The sequence below is a fragment of the Poecilia reticulata genome, chromosome 7 (genome assembly GCF_904066995.2).
Source record: "Poecilia reticulata chromosome 7, P_reticulata-male-v2, whole genome shotgun sequence".
NCBI classification, from domain to species: Eukaryota; Metazoa; Chordata; class Actinopteri; order Cyprinodontiformes; family Poeciliidae; genus Poecilia; species Poecilia reticulata.
Window position 1 is genome coordinate 16,674,129 of NC_088836.1, and position 21,530 is coordinate 16,695,658.

A 21,530-nucleotide genomic window follows, 5' to 3' on the forward strand; every position below is an offset into this window, starting at 1 on the left:
TGGTGCTCACTGTTAAAAACTGGAAGTACGCAAATATTTTCCAACTGCCTGATTGCTGTTTTATTTTTCAGACAGACTGTCAGCACAGATAATCAGGTGATCCAAGTGCTTTAAAAAAAAGTGTAACGTGTCAAGAGAGAAGCTAAGTGTTTATTAATGTTAGTCCTCTAAAGCTGGAGGCGATTTTGGAGTCAGACTCCAGCAGCTATTAGAGGTTTGGGTTTTGCATTCCAGCATTGTCATCATGTCCGCCTTTTAATAACAATGTAGTCATGAAATAGCACATTTTATTCTATGAAGGAATAAGGTTTCTTTCTTGTGCTGTTAGTGGGAATTTATGATACTCAGTTTACCAAGCAGTAGTTGTGCATGGCTGATGGTACAAAAATAAATGTGCTTATTTGCAGAGACTGACGTATTTCCAACTAATAGACTCAAGCTCAGACCATGAACTCCAGCTCTCATTCTGAAGGAGCACAAACTGTTCAACAGCCGTTGATATTTTTGCTCCAAACAAATAATTTTTGCGGCCAGTCCCACTGACAGTTCCCAAGGCTGAAACGTGCCAACTAGCAACACACTGTTGTCTTTGGCAGATGTCTGAGCACCGTAAGTGCCCATTGTTTTGCTCGACGTGGCTCATTGAGAGACAACAGAGCACTTAGCCGTGTTCAGAATGAGAGTAGGCTGTTGATCTTTTACATGCCGTACTTGACTGCCAACATAGTCCTGAAACACTATAAGTTGTTTAAAATTGGGGAAATTGTGTTTATTAAGGCGCCTTTTAATACCCTGAAATGTTTAATTCCTCCAATCCCCCACATGTTTACATATTACGAGCTAAGCGTGTGTGTATTTGCTGTGATAACACATGTAGAAGGTGTAGTAAGGGAGCAGCAGACGAGATGGAAAAGAAGAATATCCATTACATAAGAGATTAAAAACCAAAGGAATGTTAGATATGCGACCAAGAACCGTGGCCAATAATGTGAAAGTCAACTCCAGAAGCCCCCCTGAGTACGGAGACTCAGTGGGCAGCTCCACTGTACGTGCCTTTGATGTGAAAGGGAACAAACACACAGCAGGGCACCAAGGCATAAACTCATATCATGCAATTAGACACCACTGTTGTTTTAACTTTGCTTTGGGCCACAGCAGCAGATGTCATACTCCATGAGAGTGTAAAGCAACAGCAAGGACAGTGAGGCGACTGGCACACAGTTAGCAAGAGCCAAGCAGGAAAACTTGCAGCTCCACAGCAGTTTGTGCTGCGTTTCAATACAACGAGAAAGCACGATTTGGAGACAAAAAGGGGTAAGAAGGAGGAATTGGACAAAGATGAGTCCAAGTCATTGCATTGCAAGCTACCAGTAAAGTTCCAGTCTTTCCACTCGACTGGACCCCATCAAATCAAATCCCAAAGAAAGAGATGCTGATCACAAGTGAAGTGAAACACCTTGGCAAAACCAGGAGCAAACTGCCAGAGCAGAAACGGGGGGAAACCCTAAAATCATAACTTTTGGAGAAAACACTCATTTTAGTTTTTTCTTTTTCTTTTTTCTAAATATACCGGAGAAGTAATGAAGAAACCAGGGTCTGCTTTCAATAGCAGTTTCCGAACGTTTAAAATAGTAAACTTTGTGTTTTTAATGATTGGCTATTCACACACTTTTGTCATTGGTTCCAGCCAATAATCTGCACATTTGATAGGAACATATGACTACTTGTCGCTACCACAACAAGACCTGTAACTTTGACTGTGAACTCTACAAGAGAAGAGAAGTATCCACTCGGCACATTGCTGCTGGATTCTATAGCAGCAGAAAGAAAGAGAGTGGAAAGACATGAGAATAAGTAGACATCTTGAAGTGAACAATCATATTTACTTTGGATATGACAACATCCTCTATAAAGACATCAGTGTCAAGAAAACATCCCACACTGACACCCCATTGATTTTGGGGTGTCAGTGTGTCACTACCAGAATAGTGTCTGCACAAAATGGCATAGTCTGTCTTTGGTTTACCTAAAGCAGATCTAAGCCTAAATCTTTTGGGGGTTTTAACCCCACTTTCTTTTCCGGTTAGTCTTTCTAACTCTTGAAGCTTCTTGTTGCTCCTTTGTTGAGTTCTGGAGGTCTTTACTTGGTTATTACTGTAACAATTTGAGATAGCTTCCACTCCTCAACACATTTGCATGAAACACTTAAAAATGTGTCTTTTCTCCTTTTCAACACAAGCACAGCTCTACAGAGAATGATGCAGGGCAGCAACTCGCTTACCCTGCAGCACTCTGCAGTCTTTGGGGGGCTGAAAGCTTAAATGTCTGGAGCGAAGTCAGTCAGTTTGCCTCAGGCAAAACAACACCGTGTTGTCTGGATTGGTGGATGTATCTGTGGCTTCACATCAATCTGACCCAAGCATGTTGTCAGCAGAGGCTCCGACATCAATTTTGAAATTAATTTGCTCAATCCCTGATGGCACTTTGCACTATTTTAGGGAGCTTTTCCAAATCTGTAACTTGAATAAATAATACAGAAACCGATTGACACAAAAAACAAAAAATAAACATTATCTGCATTACTAAAAATGGCTATGATGATAGGCAATATCGGATCGTAATGCAGGCTAATTATGAAACATTTTAGTAATTTTCTAAGAAATCATGATATCACTTTCTGCAAGCTCTGTGTCAACCTTGGATGCACTGCACTGTTGCATAATATATTCTTATGTATTCATATTTATTCAAGGATTAGTAATAAATATGAGCTTACAACGTAAATGCTAGCCCTAACCCATTTGCTTTGTATGCTAGTAGAGGTGATGCTTTGTGTTTAGTGCATCACAAAATGTATGAAGATGTCCATGCTGCTTTGGGGTGTCACTGTGTCACTACCAGAATTGTGTCTGCACAAAACAGCATTATTGGAATGGCATTATTGTATTTATTTTCTCCAATATCTGGTTCTCAATGTGTTTAACGTAAAGCATAAAGACAAAAAGACTTTAAACTTTAGAGTCTAGGTATTTATTGAAAGCTATTATGTTTTCCTGCTATCCTGCAGCCCTAATGTACTGCTTGGGTTTCAGATGAGGTTCTGCGGATGGACACTGGACTCCAAATGCAGCAATTTGTAGCAATTATTCAGGTCCAGTGAAGGGGTCATACAATATGCAACTTAATTGGATGTGGGGATCGTGTAAGCTGGCTACAGATTCATAAAGTCGAGTGAGGTTTACACGGGTAAGGCTTTATGTAAACACTTTTTTCACGATGTCATATTTTCTAATCAAAAAGCTCCAACACGAGTCATTCACACTGAAACCATGAACTTCCAAGTCCGCTGCGATATATCACATTCAGTGCTAAAAGTCATAAAATGTTTGCATTGAGTCTGATTCAAGTCCACACCTTCTCGTGTCAGTGGGAATAGAAAGACCAATTGTTTCAGACTGGGTTCTGCCTTTCACGCGCAACACTTAATCTATTGACACACTCATCACAATGACGGGGTCCACTTTCCAAATCCTGCTCACAAACAAACCTGTGTTCCCCTCTCTGTCTTAAAGGGGAGAGTGTGTGATGCACTCCGTCCTTCCTGTTTCCCACTGTGAAGTCTTCTGGGGGGGACATGCTTTGCCTGCTCGGATCTGGACGTGTATCACACACACACTCAAACACACGCGTGTGCACGCACACACATCTGTTGCTTTAGATAGAGGTGCAAACTGAAGTCCACCAAACTCTGCACATATTTGGAAAAACGACTCGGAAAACAGTCTATCTAAACATGCAGGAGAGGTTCAGGTACTGCTTTAAGTTTAGTGATTGACAACAACTCAAGGAAGATTTTTTTCTTCTTCTTCTTATGTGTTGGTATGAGCATAATACTGACCTCTGACTCTGGCATAGCAGCAGCCACACTTAACTAGGATTTTTCGGAACAAGTGCTGGCAGCCACAGCCTCTGTGGTGGCGATGGTGATGGTGGTGGCCCCCTTTCATGCTGTTGAACCATGAGCAGAGGTGGGCATGGGGCCCAGCAGTCAGTCTCTATCCCCCCCACCTCTCTTTTTCAGCTTTACTCCAGCAAAAGTGTAAGTGTCCAAAAAAGATCAGCTGATCCTCTTCTTCTTCTTCCTTCTCCTCCTTTTTCTCCTCAGTTGCCTGTTAACAGTGCTGGAGCCCACATCCAAGACACTGGCAGTCCTCAAAAGAAGCAGGCAAGAGGAAATCCACACCAACAGGGGATTTGTTTTTTTGTTGTTTTTTTTTCTTTTCTTTTTTTAAAAGGCGGTGAAATATTCCTGCGAGCTCATCATCACACTGAACGTGTTCTCTCTTCTCCCTGTCTCTCCGGTTTTTTCCTGCCTCTGCTTTCTCTCTGGTGCTGAGCTCTCGCCTCTGTGAACTGCCTGGTCAAATGACAGACGGGGAGAGAGAGAGGGAGACGGAGATACCAGGGACAGAGAGAGAGAGAGAGAGTAAGGGGAGGGGTGAGAAGGGTGGAGTCTACGGATCTAGTTGTCGGCTATTCCAGGATAAGGTTCCCACTCCCTTGCTTTTTCTTTTTTCTCTCCTGTCTTCCGCTCCTTTCTCCCACTCCCCTAGTTGATTTTTCTAGCTGCCTCTGTTCCATTTACTCTCTTGTCGGCGACCCCCTCTGCCATGTCTGTTATCCTCTTTCCTACATGCTTGAGCCTCACTGTGGCAATCCTTACATGGGGAGCCTTAGACAGGACTAGATTAAACGTGTTCTCCTATGCCTGCTCACTTCTGACTCTGTAAATAGTATCACCCGGCCCGGGTCTGTAGCGATACTGATTGCTATTTAAAGGCCATATGCAGATTTAGGTTGGGTGTCATGTATTTTTCCATAAGTTAGATACGGGTTCAGTTTCTTCAAGACATGTTTTCGGGTTCTGGGTCTCTTCGTAGAGAGTCGTGTTCAGTACTGATCCTTAAGGTAGCCGTTTTATTTCTCTGTCTCTCCATGGAGCAAATAAGCAGTCTCATATTTCATAATGTTGTTACTCCTGCACAGTGTGTGTGTGTGGGGGGGGAGCGGGGGGGTGCGTGTGTGTGTCTCTGTGTGTCCAACTCTGTGTGTGTAACTCTCCACATGCAGACTTCTAACTCTCTGTCTGACATGGAGTAACAAACTTACGGTACATAAAAACGTAAGCAAAGGACCAGGGAAGTACCCTGTGAGTCTGTGGTTAAATATTAATTGTTTTTAATGATGAATAATTTAGGGAACAGATAAGGGCTTCCTAATGCGCAGAGTTATCCATCTGTACACAAATTGCATTACTGATGATCTAGATCCATCACAACTTCTGCGTGCAAGTGTTATTTCAAAACCCGTACATTCATATCAGAAAAAGCAAAGAGGGTCAATGAATTCAGAATATGCGGTATGAAAGATCTTCACTGTTATATTATGGTTATTCCTTTTATAATGTATGCAAACTACTTTCTGCTAACGAATGTCGATATTATTGATTGTTTAAAGAAGTTATTATGCACATACATAATCATAAACTTAATCATTTCCAGGCCATTGTTACCTATTCACCTATCTTCGCCATTGCCTTCATACGCGTCTCCCTTCAGTGCTACGTTTGAGATTTCTCCCATTGAATTTGATTTCTCTTACAGAGCCAATCAGGAGAAGTTCTGAAAAATAATGTCGATTTTCTGTGTTGTTTTATAATTGTATTTGTTGTTTTAGCAATGGCAGCAGAGGAAGTGACCAAAGTCACTCAATTCCAAATGTTGAATTAACATTAACAGGCATGTTATTTGGTTTTGTACTTTTGTCTTCATAGGGTAGGGTGGTTTGATTATAGTGCAATTTATGGTGAGCTTCATAAAGTCGAACCGAACTGGTGCATTACATATGTCATGGCCAAACATTAGCAATTCAGTAAAATCAAAAACAATCGTTTCTCAATAGCTTAGGGTCCAGTCCCTCTGTACGAAGCAAAGTTTGAAGGTTACTTTAATTGTTCCAAAGGGTAGAGCCTTACCCCATTTTCTTCCAGAAAATTTATTTCAATATTCTGAGAAAGTAACATGTAACCTCATGGATAGTAACCAGCAATGTTCAGATAAATTACAGGACAATATCCTGAAAGTCTTTAGAGTATAAACCTCTTCTGGAAAAGTAAAGGTCTGAGAAAGTAACATCTAATTTCAAGGAGACTTACCTCAAAGTTCTGAGGAAACAACACATAAGTTCAAAAGCTGCATAGTCCTGAGAGATAGCTCATAAATTCCAGAACATAAGTTTGTTAAATGTAACCTCTTCTGGAAACGTTTAAGTTTAACATGTGGTAAGGCAATCTCCATGTTCTGGCAAAAAAAAAAAAAAAAATCATGGAAACATGTAAGTCATGGAGAATGCAGCTTGTACATTCTTGTTAAGCAATCACCAAAGTTCGGGAAAGCAATGTGTCAGAGCTATAAAAAGCAACCTCTAGCTTTTAAGACTGCAACATGCTGGTTTTAACCAAACAAAGTTGGTTTTTGTAAAGTTCCCCATATGTTTGGGCGTAGTAACCTGTAAGTACATAGATTGTAATTTCTTAGCTCTGGGATACTAGTCTCTACATTCTGGGAAACTAACATGTTTCCAGTATTATATAATGTTTTTAATGCATTGTTCACTTCAACAGATTTTAATGTTTCTGCCAAAGCATCTCTATGTATATAAGAGATTAAGCTTTGTATTATTTCCGTGGATTTGACCGCTTTCATAAATGTGTTGATAATCACTTCTCTAAAAACAGCCTCACAAATCCAGATATATGTACAAATAATTATAATAATAAATGTAATCTATTTTACTTCTAATCAGTACAATGCCTATCAGACTTACTGAGCGGTTTGCATGGTTAGTACAAATTTACCAGGCACATCGATGCATTTGCTTTAACAACTGAAGTAAATGTTTTGAACCAAAATACTCATGAATGCTGATCAACCTTATTAGTGAATCTGGTGAAATTTGTTTATGAATACTTAATTTTTGTTCCACTTATCTGCATCTTTGTTCAAGCGTGTGAAGCAGGTACTTTTTTTTTTTTACTTTTCCCAACTCTTAGAAATGTTCAGGGTTGGATTTGTAGTTGTGCACTGGACATTCTTTGTGTCTGGCGCCAGAAACATGTGCACACCTAGCAGAGGAGTCCTAACTCTCACAAAAGAAAAAAAATGCAGTTTCCAACACTGTGGAACAAACAAAGCAGACCATATTTAGATGTGAACATCAAAACACCAGAAACACAGTTTACATTTTTAGCCTTTCTTACCGATGAAATCAGAGCGGGCCCGTAAAGTAAAACACGTTCTCTAGAGTAAATAACTCCAGACAGACCCGGCGCAGGAAGAAAAATGAAAAAGGTTTTATGAAATGCTATGACATTCTGGCCAGGAAACAGCATTCTCAGACTTGAAGCTGCTCAGATCGTGACTCGGCGTATGACATGACTTTAATTTCGCAGCACCTCTCTTCCTTCAAAAGCTGCAACCGTAATAAATCACCAGCTAATTCCTGGAATGGTACAGTGACAGGTGAGGATCAGCAGCAATCCAGCCACCACACACGCTCCAAAGCACACCATCAAGTGCCTCCATCTCGTCATGGCGACAGGGTGGGGGCAGACTGCTGTCATGTCGTCTCTATCATCTATAGGTGACAAAGCAAACAAAGAGGCCTCACCCATCAGCCTCGCAAGCGGGATACACACTCACATCCATTACGCAGCTCGCTGACTTGCACAACAGTCTCACTGTGTCTTAATTTACAAACACAGGGAACCCAAAGCAGCTGTAACACACACACGCCGAGAAAAAAAAAAAAAAAGAAAGAAAGAAAGTTCTGCAGAGGAGAAGCTCTACAGTGAAAAATAAGTCATCTATTCTCAGACTCGGTTAGCACGCTGGTTTCTCACACTCTGCACTTTCCCTCTTCTCAGACACAGAGGGCTCTCGCTCTCTCTATATCCGTGCCGCTGCATCTCTTTGCCGAGAAGAGATTCTTTAAACAGCTGTGGCTGAGGGGGGTAATGCACCTCAGGATTATTGAGCAGAGTTGTTGAACAGCGTAGCTTCTCACTGATGTGGATGTTGAATGTTGTCAAGTTGCAGGAGATTCGAAGAAGCCATGCGAAGCAGCAGATTTAACAGAAATGCCAAAAAAATATATAGACTGAAAAAGTTTTCAGTAAAAATGTTTTCAATGTAGATCCTGTTAAAAATATATTAAAGTTAGAGTAACCCTAATTCTAAAATTTACTCTCTATATTCACTATATTCTCTATATTCACTCTCTGCACTCCGCAGATGATAGTAGAAAAAGGAAGGAGGCAAAGGAGCTCAATTTTTTTATTTTTTATTTTTTTTACAAATTATCTGTCTCATGTAGTACTGCTACGACATAGTGACAGTTTTAAAAATATTTGAAAAACATATTTTTTCAAATAATCTAATAAGTCATTAAGTTGACTTATTAGATGAGGTTGGGTCATGCGTTCTGTGGCCGTCTAGTGGAGACAACTTCACAAACATTATTTCTTGCATTTTACACATAATTTTATTTTCACTAGTTGGATACTAAATGATATCCGTCGACTATTGTTGGCAAATTAACCTCAGCAGTTTAAACGACAGCTGTTGAACCAAATTCGTGTTCATCTTCTCTAAGCCCTCTGATGTTTTCAAAGACTGCTTCTTATATGGTGGCTATTTTTACATAACGCTGTTCCCCTTTAAACCTAATCAATCTTTTAATTTACTTACAAACATAAGCAAGTCGGACTATTATAGACCCACAATGAATCTTCATTTCCAAATTTAAAAACTGTTGCTAATTAACTTTATGAGACTGGATTTAGAGATCATTAAGTCACAGAAACAGCACTGGCGATAATTACCATTCATCTCCTCCTCCACAATAGACTTGCATCTATATTTGTCCTGCCAGAGCTTTGTTTGATACCGTCTGTTACAAAATTACATTGAAATATTCAATTAAAGAGGATTTAAAGTGATATTTTGATGAAAGGGGGAGAAAAAGCATCAGACTGATTTCAGCTTCAAATGTCTCACAGAGGCCAATTTGTTTTGTAATCCCTGAATCTTCCTTCAGCAGAATGCTAAATGGTGATTTTGAGAAATACATGAAATCTACTGCCAGCATGTTAATTTTTGCTTTTTTGGGGCTTGAAGGCAAAACAACAATACAAATCTTTTGTTGTTGACAGGTAACCAGTTTGAAGGAATTGTGAACCAACTCAAAGAAAACATATCATGACTTTTTTGGGGGGGCAATTTTTAGTGTTTGATAACCTGAGGAAGATCACAGTTATTGCCATCTACTGGCACACCCAGGGTATTTCAGCCTATTTGTTAGAAATTGTTCTGGAAAGGATTTAAAAAAAAAAAAACAGATTAGACCCCAAGCACAGGCCAACAACCTAAAGAGCTGGATCATTTTATTAATGTGCTTTAAATGGAGGCATTTGTCTTTGGACCTGCGCACCAGAGACAGAAGCAGCAAGGCATTTTTAAAAATAACATCTCCTTTTTGTCATTTAGAAATGAAATTTCTATCAACTCCCTCCATTTAAGTCATTACAAATAAATAAATAAAAAGACAAGATGAGAAATGGCCACACCCGTGATGTAGCTCTCTGTGTTCTGCATCAAACATTTCGTGACTCGGATCGCTGTTTCCATGCTGACACTTAGCACCAATCCAGTATCTCTTCTGCCGTACGGAGCGGAGTCTTTTAATAAATAAACACTAAAATTAGCCCCTGCAGACATGAGCAAAGATGACAGTGTTCTGAGAAATATGGAAAAAATTTTCCTCCTCTAGCTTTCAGGGAGGAGCGGGGGATGTGAGGTGATGCTTGCATTAGCACACATTCATCTTGCTTCTTTTTTTTTAATCTCTCCTCTGCTCCTTCTTCCTTCTGTATCCTCCTGCCCCCAGAAACACTCTCTCAAATACATTTTAATGTGATTCACATGTAGGCATGTAAGCTTTAAATACGTATTTGGTGTGAAACTTCTCTTTAACACTTATCTGTGGGGTTAGAAATATAATCCATTCAAAAAGTTTTGATAGTTTTCTACCTAAATGCCAGTCAGCTGAGCATGGCTTTATAGGGTGAGTTCTGATAGGAAGTGATTCATGATTTTAGTCCACTCCTGCAACCAAATTTTTTTTTTTTTTTTTCCTAATCTTCATTTGATGTGACACTCCCGGAATGCATTTGAAAAGTTATTCTTAACCTGCAATTATAAAGTTCAGACTTTAAGGCCTGGGTATCAGGACACCGATCCTCACTTCAGCAGAGTTTGCAGTTACTTATTTAGTGTGTTCACCAACCCCCTATTGACATTAGCCTCTCCTCACGCCATCAGCCAGCTGAAACCCAGCCAAAATATACTCGCTTACACTTCCCTCTCCAAGCTTCTTCGCCATTGCTTTTCCTCTTTAGTTCCTTTCCCTCCCTTTTCCTTTCACCCTCCTCCCCCCCATTTCTAAACTGAGCTCCAATTAAGGCAAACTGGCATTCTGAACAAGCTGTTTTTAGGAGGATTTTCTCTCTCTCTCTCACTCTCACTCTCTCTCTCTCTGTCTCTCTCATTGTTTTTTGGCTCTGGTTCCATTATAGAAAAGAAGAAGTTAGAGTACATATCCTGTTCTTATTTGCACTGCGCTGCAGAGAGACGTGGGGATTTTTTTATTTTTTATTTTTATCCATTAGGCCACAGTCACAGTGTAAGTATAAACCACGGAGACAGGCAGGTGTGTCGATGGCGCACTTTATGCGTGTGCAGGCAAGTGTGAGAGCGTCTCATCATTAGTGCTCCCTCATCAAGCGGTGCTTCTCTGACAGAGTGAGCTCTGCACTACACAGAGGGGGTGTGCAGCCACCATGTAGACGTGTTTCTTATAACGTAAACAGCTCTCATATGACACTGCTGCACCGAAGCAAACACACTGAGAGCTGCTCTTGCAGAAATATGCTCTCTCTTTAAAAAAAAAAAAGTATGGAAATGACCTGAGCTGTAGTTATAAAAATATTCTTTCTGAAACCCCATATTTCACCTCTACACACATTTCTTCATATATTCATGTAGATGTTGCACTAGCAGCAGAATGAGAGTGTGGGACTGCTGCTGGCTCTGTCCAGAGCTTTGGTTTAATGTAAAAATAAAAATAAAAATAAAAACTTATATAAACACATTGAAAATCCCAAGACTGAAGCATTTGTTATATATTACAGAAATGCCATCTAATTTTAGTATAACTACAAGGGTTAATATTTGTGCGATTACAATTTCCATGAATGTCACAATCATATGTTTTAGACTAGACGTTTTTTTCTGGGTGTAATGATTATACACCAAACAACTCAAATGAAGTTTCAATATATTTTGGCATCTTTACTACCCCCACAGAGTCAGATTAATACACACAACCTCAAATACCTCAAACTCCACCGATATTCACACCAGCTTGCACAGACACCAGCTATTAATAAGGTTCTGGAATAATGGCTGCATATTTGAGTACTGTTCTTGTCAAAAATGATAGAACTTATTTAATTTGATCGACTTTTTGACGCCGATAAAACCTTTAGTGACAGTCCATCAGTGATGGGTACTAAAAAGGCCCTCAACGTGTGAGCATGCAATCATCTCATGCCTCTTTCTACATCTTACAGGTTATTTTGTGAGACGAAAAATCTTCACTGCTTGGAGGAGTGAATGCTGCAGGTCAATGACTCAATGCAATCTGCTCTATTGTTTGATAACTGTGATCAATTGGAATGTGCAATTGATTTTATTTTATTTTATTTTCTTGTAAAGTGCCTCAAGATGAAGCGTCAAAAAGTCACATTTTGTTGATCATTATTGATTTGTAAAAGCAATAAAAAGGGTAAAACATGCAAAGGGGTGAATATTTTTGTAGGCACTGTATTTTTCTGGGGAAATGAGTTAACTGAGTTAGCTTGAGTTCTTCAGTAAGTCACAGAAACCTTACAGGTCATTTTACTACTCGCTTCCATTGAGTTAATCCTGATTGATTTATAAAAGCACAAAAAGGGTAAAACATCCTGGGGGTTGAATACTTTTGATAGACACAAGTTGTAAAAACGAACACATTGAACCACTTCATCCTACAAAGCTAACACAAGCATTTGCCATTGAATAACTTATTTGTTTAAAGAAGAAATAAAAAGTATCCTTTTTTTCTTTTTCGGTGAGCTTCGAGTAACTGTAACTGTTCGTACTCTGGTGTTGTGGTCCACTTCCATCCCTCACGTAGAGTCATTTTTAGCCACAGCAGGAGGCGGCTTGTTCTGAAAAAACAGCAATCTGCTGTAGTACTCTCTGTTCTGTAGAACAAAAACATACTTTCAATGATCTGCTGCCCAGCAGCTAAAAGGCATTGGATTTCCTACTAGAGTAAAAAAAAGAAAAAAGAAAAGAGAAAGAAAAGAAAATATGAAGCAGAACTGATAAAGACTGGGTAAAGTGTTACGTAAAAGCAGTTAAAGCTAAGCTTTTTTATTAATATTATTTGTAATCTATGTAAAAAAAAAAAAAAACAACAACTTATCATTTGTTCTACTAATCACAGAAATGGCTCTCAAAAATCTATGGTTGCCTGTGAAACAATACAACCTAATCAATATTGCCGGTTTAAATGGATTTAAATGTATGTAATTAGAGGGTTAATGGCCACAAGGAGAGCTCCTTAAAAGCAAACTGATTAATGTCAAAGGAGCAGGTCATTCAATAGAGATAATTAGCGTATTTTGTCCAAGTAATTGTTAATATCAATCCTCTTAATTAAAACAGGAGAAACAGTGCTTACATTTGTCATTTTAAGAATTGATCAGAGTCAGATTGTCCTGGTGTAAGCCATAACGTAAAGCATTCATTTTATATTCAGTACACCAGGCACTCCCATCAACATTGTCTCATATTAATTAATCCATTTAATGCTCAATGAAATGCAAAAAATCTTTTAGATTACATACCAAGATTTATGAAGATTACTTTTTTTTTTTTCGCCTTGCTTTTCTGCAAAGCAGAACAGCCCTGCACACACATAATCGAGTCAGTCACCTGAGTGAGGCGAATGCTATCTAATCTCAGGCTCTGGTAACCCGATGTGATGCAGCTTCAGGTTGATCTTTGTCCTTTTAAGGTCACGCACAGACAGGCAGTGTAGTCCCAGAGTCCTCTGTATCTCCTTCTCTCCCTGGAGGACACACGCTCCCAGTCTCCCTCAAAACCTGATATGGACAAATCCCGGGACTTCCTCCACATCGTCACTACTTACACTCGCGCTCGTTAGAGTCGAAAACTAAACGATTACATTTGAAACTAGGAAGAAGTAAGCTTCAAATTCTGCTCCTAAATGGACAAGTTTGTCTGTTATTCCCAAGCATGTTGAGAGCGGTAGGTGTCTCCCATCTCTCACGTCTAGTACAAACAGAGTTTTGCTACTGTTCTGTTCTGGACAGTAATGTCCCGGTAGTAAAAAAGAAGATAGAAAAAAAAAAAAAAGACATGACAGCGAGTAAAACAAATATATGATGACGGCTGAATGAATGAAAGAAATGCTGCCGGTGTTTAAAAAAGTTAGCGATTAGCATCGTCTTGCCGCTTAGTTGAAAGAAAAGATGCATGTGAATGTGCAAGAAGCAGGACCAGATGAGAGAAAGTGTGATTCAGTGATCTGAAAGTCAGAGGAAAGCAAAGTAGAACAGGATTGGGAATTTGTCAAAACAAGGAAGATTGTCAGAGTTTGCAGATTTGACACTGTCTTGTGTTTCCAAGGAGGCAACAGGCAGGTTGTCTTATTTCCAAGATCTTCCATTTGTTATGTAAACCCCTAAAACTTATTCACATTTTCTAATAAAGTAGCATATAACTATGAAGAGCAAGGTAATGGACACAAAGTTTTCAAAACTTTTTACATATTGAAATATTAAAGACACTAAATATGTCTTAAATGCAGTACTCAGACCAATAGAAAGTCGTCTTGTTTTCACTGTCTAGACGTTGAACACGTTTCACAGACTTTCCATTTGGTTTCCCAGAGGAAAACTGGCAATCAGAAAGTCCAATGCTAAATAAAATAAACAATTTCCATTAACCTTATCATCCCCTTAGCAGGCCCTCAGCGAAACCTATAGCAACTTTATTTTATTCTTCTTCAGGACTGGAAACTGTGACCAAAAACAATATTTTGGCTGCATTAATAACCGAGTGAGACCATTACAGATAAGCATCGCTAACAGCTTCCTCTGGCCTCACTTGCACCCTTTTTGTACACCGTATACTGTTCTGCACAACAGCTAGTGGACCAACTCATATCACCCATGCATATATACACACAGACACACACACGCACGCACGCACGCACGCACGCACGCACGCACACACACACACACTCCGTCTAACCCAAACCCAGATCCAGCTACAAAGCTCCTTTTGTTCCATTTCACTCCAGGAAAAATCACAACACACGCAAGCCCGCTGCAGCAAAATGAAAAGAAGTTGCACCACCACTGATGGGGCAGAAAGGGGACGGGAGGCAACGAAGTGTGTTTTCTTGCCCCATCTGGAAAGAATTGCTTGTGTATGTGTACACACACGAGAACTCCTTCTCCCTCTACCGCTCGCACATGCTTATGGATTGTAAATTATACCTAAGCAATTTACTGCCATCAGCACTACAAGATCAAGAGGGCGGAGCTGAATAAAAGCGAACCACTAACTCTCAGGTGTCTCCAATCTGATACTTTCCCCCTGAAGTTATTATCATCTTAATGACCTCCATCAGATACGGCAGCTGGGATCTGGGTCCGTTTCCACTCTCACATATGGGCAGCATGCAGAAAGTCTGGCTGCTACTTCACGTTGCACAACCACACTGGTAGATCCATGCATGTTTATCACCCTGACTCCCGTTGGAAACATATCAGTGTTGCATGTTTATTTGCTGTTGTGTAAATCATTATCACTGCCCCCCACCTTTATTATTATTTTTTTGACGTTGCTGCATCAAAGCTGAACTGAATCTCAAAGTTTGCATTTTGGGACATGGCTTAGCTCTGACTGGTTTGGTGAGGGGGTGATGTTTGAACAGCAACGCTGAAGGTCTACGATGACAAAGGTGCAACTGCTTCAGGTCCTACCTGTTCGTTCACTCCCGTTTGGGTTTTGCGCGGCCGCAGCCTGTCGCTCCCATCTGGGCCCATCTTGGTCCCACTGTCCCTTTTCCTCCTCGCTTGATGGGAGGTCCGCCTCGCCTCCCTCAGAGAGCTACACACAGAGATGCCATTGTCAGCATGGGAGCTCTGCTCTCAAGGAGGAAGCAATTGTAAGATTGCACCGGGCGCTTATGGCCACATAACCGCAGAACAATATACCAGTGGCTGATTTTTTTTTTTTCCACAATTCCCTGCATCTTTTTCATCCAGCTCTCCATTACACAGAGAGCAGGAATGCAATGGAAATGAGGCCCTGCTTTTGCCACAGAGAAAGCAGTTCCACTCTGTATTTAAAGCCCAGCAGCACCAAAGTGCGGCTCAGCGAAGGAGAGCTGAGTTATCTCCGTTTTGCAGACAGGCAAAACAGATCAGATTCCCGCTCGTGGTTTTTAGGGCTGTCTGTCAGGAGGGGGAGAAATGATTTATGATGATAAACATTTTTCAAAGAGACCTTCAAAGAGATATGCACTGAATGTTCTGGTGCACTGTGACCTCTGAATGTCTGATTTCTGCTGCCAGATGTGGCTGAATGTACAGGTTTTACATTCAGTCCTGGAGCCTCTCCTCCTTAAAATATAATCTGCATCAAGAAGACAAGAGGTTTATGCGGATCCTATCATGTCACCCGACAAATATAAATCTGAACTAACAAAAATCTCTTGTTGGGTTCACCATGGCTCAATCTTAATACCACTTTTATTCAATATCCTGGTCCACTCACCCCCAAGAAAACTTAAATTACTAAAATCACAACGTCTCTCACCATAGCACTACTGTATTGACAACTTTGTATTCCTGTTTCACATTAATATAGTCTCTTGCAGGCATCGAGTAAGTTGTGTTAATAAGAATTGAACATTATTATTTTTGCTTTATTAACAGTGTTACATGAAGATAAATTATTTCATAAATATTTGAGACTTCTTTTCTATAATGCTTACTTTTTTTTTCTTTTTTGTTGTGTATTTCCAAATGTTAATGTCACTTTCTTTTCCTGTAGTTCTTTATTTTCTCATAAAACAACTTAAATTACCTTGTGTCTTAACAGTGCCACCCACATAACTCTTTGGCAAGGATCCATATTCATGACCGACATCACAAATATTATAGAGAAACCAATAAGTTTCTATCTCTTATTTGAGTCCTGTGTGAAGGTAAAGGTCAGAGAAAGTAAACCTGAAACAGAAAAGCTGTGCGAGAGTCTGAGAGGGAAACTAACGCGGCGTGACTTTGTTTATGGTCACGTGTTTTGTTCGTCTCCACTCTGCTTCCTCTTCCACAGAAACATCCAAAATTCCTCCCGAGCACTGAACGGGGACAAGGCATCTCCCTACTTGTCTGCCTTGACCATTTTAGGTGGAAATCCAACTTATGGAAAACAAATTAAAATAGCCCCCGAGATGAAATGGAGTGAGCCAAAGATAAGATGCAGTGCCGTGCTCTCCAAGCCCAGAAAAGCACCTCCATATGTGTGGGCTTCCTTTGTGAATTTTATGCTAACTAGCCATAAACACACAAAGTGATCCACAACAGAGTTGTAACTCACCCACTGCTGATTGGGCATTGCCACGGAGGTCAGCACATCAGCCATGGCTCCCAACATCTGGTCGGTGCGTCCCTGATTCTTCTGCAGAGACTTCATCCTTTCCCTCTGCTCCCCTAACAACCTTCACTCCTCTCAGGCGGTGCCACAGTGTGGAGCCGAGCCCACCTCGTCCCACACTGGAGCCCAAAGCATAAGAACAGCTTATCCAGGAAGAGGAGGGGGTGCTTACGTTTGTCCGGGCCTGGGAGTGCGCACTTCCACAGAAGCCTTTAGAAGTTGTCCCTTTCTCATTCCAGAGAGGTGAGTCTGTTTCTGCCTGAGTCCGGTGAGCGTCTGCCTCGTCCTGTCAGTGGAAGCTTTTACCAGTGAGACCAGTAGATTTCAAGGGGCCTCCGTGTGCGAATGCAGAGTCCCCTTTGTCAGCTCTCTTTAAGAGGACACTTTTCGTTATTGAGTAATTATGTCTGGGAAGCTGCCCCTTATTTTTGTCTTCACTGAAGTCGGAAAATGAGAATGGTGACTTTTCACGCCTCTCTCCCTGAAATCCTTCTTGCTTATCCTCCATTGGTCAAGGAAGATCACCTCCCTCCCAAAAAACCTCACCTCCTGCCATTATTCTCCCTCTCCTCTCATCCACTCCCCCCCCCCTTCCCTCTTGTCTTTACTACCTGACCTTTGCCCTCCCTCACAGTAAATCAATCTTCTTTTTCTTTTTTTTTTATCTCTCTGTTCTGGGCTTCATTTTAACCTCGTCACAGTGAGGTGCACCATCAACAAATCTTCCCAGGTCTCACGCAGCAACACGTTGACTGTGTGAACTCTTCAGCGGTAAGGGCAACCCCAAATAAGGCCTGAGGGAATGGCACGCACATAAAACCACCTGAACTGAATGTAACCAACCACATCCGCATCTTACTGGGCTTTGTTTACGTCAAAGCAGCTCACGATTCAGGCAGGATTCGAGACTGAAGAGGACGGCAGCAGTTCTTGCCAGGGAATTAAAAAGTTATGATTTTTGTCGAGGAATAAATTATTTGCCACATTTAAATGGCAAAGATCACACACATGGCACACTGGTGCATGTGATTAGAGCTTTATTACTCAGCGTTTTGAAGGCGGTTTGGCCTGTTGAAGCCTGCGACATTGAAGAGAAAGTGAACGCCATGCTAAGATCAAAAGAGTTATGTAAAAGCTTCAAGAAAAAAGACGTTTCAGCAGCTTTTGGGGCAAGAAAAGGACTTAAAGAGGTCTCATAATAATTTTTCATAATGATCTTTTTTGTTGTTATTGAATAGTCATTAATAAAACTTGTGGGTTTTTTTGTATTAGTTGGATTTTTTATGACAAAACCAATGCAGACACACCACCATTCTCTGCAAAAGGGTTCCCATATTTCTGTTAATTGTCATTTATATATTGTATTTCCTTTTATCAAATGGCTGATAAAACTGAACTCCTGGGATTTGTCTCTGTGCTTTAGTCACAGGTTTATAATCAATAGAAAATAATAATCTGGGTTTTTTTAGGGGTGGGGGGTTTAACTGAAATCAAATCAAATTATCTGCAGCGTAAGATCCTACATTGACAATAGGGTGAGAAATTTGAGAAACACAATGTGCACACGTTTATGCAACGTCAACAATAGTTTTACATTAAACGATAAACATAAGCACACAGTACTCATGATATCACTTTCTTCAACAACAAGATGCTGAAAACCAAAAGACATTTCTGAGTACTTAGCTTATTTCTGAAGTTTCTGTGGGCACGGAGAAGATGCAGAAAATAATCCTGGCAGCCAGCAGAGTGTTTCATAATAACATGTTTTAAATTTAGGGGTAAGAAACGAGCAGTTTCAACTTCTTAGAAATATGTGTTTGCAGCAAAATTAGACATTCTCAGTTTCAACCTTTAAAATGTCTTAGATTATTTTCAGCGAGATGCAAACGCAACATTTATTTATGAACAGTGACACCGTTTAGCAAATTATTTTACCAGACATCCTGCGGCTATAACATAAAACCGTTTCAGTAAAACACCTTCTCAATGTATTTTTATCTTGCCAGTGAAAGTCTTCAGTATCATGCGAGTCTGGACAGGAAGTCAAGTGCTCCCCGGATTGGCTGCTGTGTCAGTCAAAGACAATCAGGTACACACACCAGCAAACGCACACACCCACAGATAGTAGGTCTGTCTGTCTTCACAAGGACTTTGCATTAGTCCAGGAAAAACCAGCCACTTGTCCTGCGTCCTGTGCTTTGCTTTTTACAGAGGGTCTGTATTGTATTGTATTAACTTTGTATTGACTTCAATTCATTTTTTTATTCAGTTCAGTAACCTGACCTTTACCCTAAGCCATTCCTAGTACTTGCTTAACCCCAGACCTAAACCTAATTCACACCTCAGTTCTAAACCTAACCCATAATCCCAAAACTACATTTCTTCTTATGGGACTCGGGCTTCGGACCACATAAAGAGCATTCAGTCCTCTCAACAAAGTATGTTAGAAAAATGGTCTTTAGATAAAGGATGGATGTTTGACGCTCAGTTCTGGGTTCGTCCCCCCCCCCACCCCCCCTCCTCTCAATCTGCAAATGTAGAAGCAGACTTTTATGGTGTTGTCTTATCTCCTTATTTCCCTTTAAATCTTTTCCCCCAACTTTCTCCCTTTCTTTTCCCTTTTTTTTCCTGTCAATGTGTCCATCACGTTTGAAATAAATCCAAACTGACAGACAGGACACGTTAATAAAAAAAAGAGATATCTTGTTGAGTTCAGCTAGTAATATGGAATATGACCTCTACAATAATAAATATTGAAACTTTGATGTTGAACAGTATCTTTGTGCTTGAGTTTGAAAGACTAATTTTAGTCTTGACTGGTTTAGCTCAGATCAGTAATTTGAAATCTGCTTTTCCTGCAGTAAATACTGAGACTTTTATTTTGAGGAGTATATTGAGACCAAAATAAAGCTTTTTTTCATATGGAATCTCCTTTTGCAGTGTTATGCTCTTGGTATATTATCAAACTTACTACAAACTTTCCAGACAGCCTGAACAAAGCACAAGCCAGCAACATCAATTTCTCCTTATTAAACCCTCCCACACATCAGACCAGACCTCCATGTCCTACATGAGCGACTTCAGCTCTGCTTCCTTCCTGCTTCCTCTCATTCACCTTATTTCTTTTGGATACTTTCAGAAAGCACAGCATGAAGAGGATCTGTCGTCAGTCACATAGATGGAAATAATATAGCCCCCAGAGTCTCAGCGATTCACTGCTAAGACCGGAGAGACTGCCAACAGTCTAATATTAGCTGAGCACATGTCTGTCCATACAATCAGTCACTAAGCTGGCTAAACTCAGTTCACTTTGTCCCAAGCCTCTTTTTTAAAGTTCTTTTTGCTCCACATCTGATTTCTGCTGGGTACCAGGGTGTCTGGGGAGAAGAAAAGCAGCCTTTTAAAGTGATGAGTGAAAATCTCTGAGAAGAATTTAAAGGATAAGGAAAACAAAGCTCAAGACCCTAAAAAGGAAATCTGATGACTTTCATTAGGTGTGTCCCAGAATAAAATGCCCTCTAACAGATACAAATGTTCTGTGATTATTTTCTGTTTAAAAAAACACACACACAGCTAAAGCTTTTGTGCTCTAGGATCAACAAACACAGTGTGTGCAGAATGAGCAATGCTGCCCTCATCTGGTTGGTCAGCTTGCCTGTTCTGGCACGTCTAAAAGGTTCTCCATGGAGGAAAAACATCCCAAACCCCCACCGCCCTGCTGTGCCAAACAGACTCCCCTGATATTTCCTGTCAATTTTATTTCTGTTTTGGTCCCTCGGGCTGTAATCTTTGCCTGCCCCAATAGACGTCCCCGCTTTTCACTCTTCCTGAGTTTCATATCAGCAAGGACCCAGCTGAGGCTCTTGTGTCTAAAAATAGATAATCATATATTTGAGTAATGGATCAGGTTGGTATGATATTGTGGAAACAATCCCTCAGTTTGCAGCCAATAAGGTACCGTTCTGGGTAAAAAATAAATAAATAAAAAAATGCATGCAGCTTTCCTAGCTTAGAGAACTTAGTCTGTGTCACCACTGGATGGCTGTGATAAAAAATACTGAACAACTACTATATGAGGCGATGTGTTATTTTTTTAGCGAGAAGCATTGCAAAGATGAATTTATATTTCTGAAAATTCAGCAAACAAACAAGGCATCTGAAATATTTTAACATGTCAACATATGTCAATGGATGCTTGTCCACTAAAGTATCCATTTCCTGTTGCACCACATGCTAAAGATCTGCATTAGCCTTTAGATCTGATGACTGTGCAGGCCATTGAAGTGCATTGAACAATGACTCTCAAGGAATTTGTTTGGGATGATGTGAGATTTGCACTATTATGCTGGAAATGTACATGAGAAAATGGATACTTTGTGGTCATGAAAGGATGTACATGGTCAGGATAGCAGTGAGGTAAGACACACTAATACTCCACCCCCACCATTGTGAGCCGTCAATACATGGCAGGATGGAGCCATGCTTTCATGTTTGCACCAACTTCTGACTCCATCTGAAATCAAAACTCGTCAAACCATCCGCTGTCTGTCCCTGCTTTATCCTTGTAGGGTTGTCACAGGGTGACACTAACGCTTATCTCCAGCAGTC

The 21,530-nt window shown here is 40.4% G+C and overlaps 1 protein-coding gene across 4 annotated transcripts in view; it reads right to left on the minus strand.

Annotated features, from left to right (window-relative positions):
• arhgef25a (Rho guanine nucleotide exchange factor (GEF) 25a) overlaps positions 1–17,457 on the minus strand; it is a 66,634-nt gene extending 49,177 nt beyond the window's left edge. The window contains exons 1-2 of one of the 4 annotated variants that reach the window (XM_008413659.3): positions 16,863–17,457; positions 15,242–15,368 (exon numbers count right to left, since the gene is read on the minus strand). In XM_008413659.3, the coding sequence (XP_008411881.2) occupies positions 15,242–15,368; positions 16,863–16,958 (223 nt within the window). In that variant the 5' untranslated portion in view covers positions 16,959–17,457. Of the gene's footprint in view, positions 1–3,898; positions 4,749–15,241; positions 15,369–16,862 lie in introns of those variants that run through there. The other 3 variants (XM_008413656.3, XM_008413657.3, XM_008413660.3) reach the window with 3 other exon arrangements.
• Positions 17,458–21,530: the final 4,073 nt, after the last annotated feature.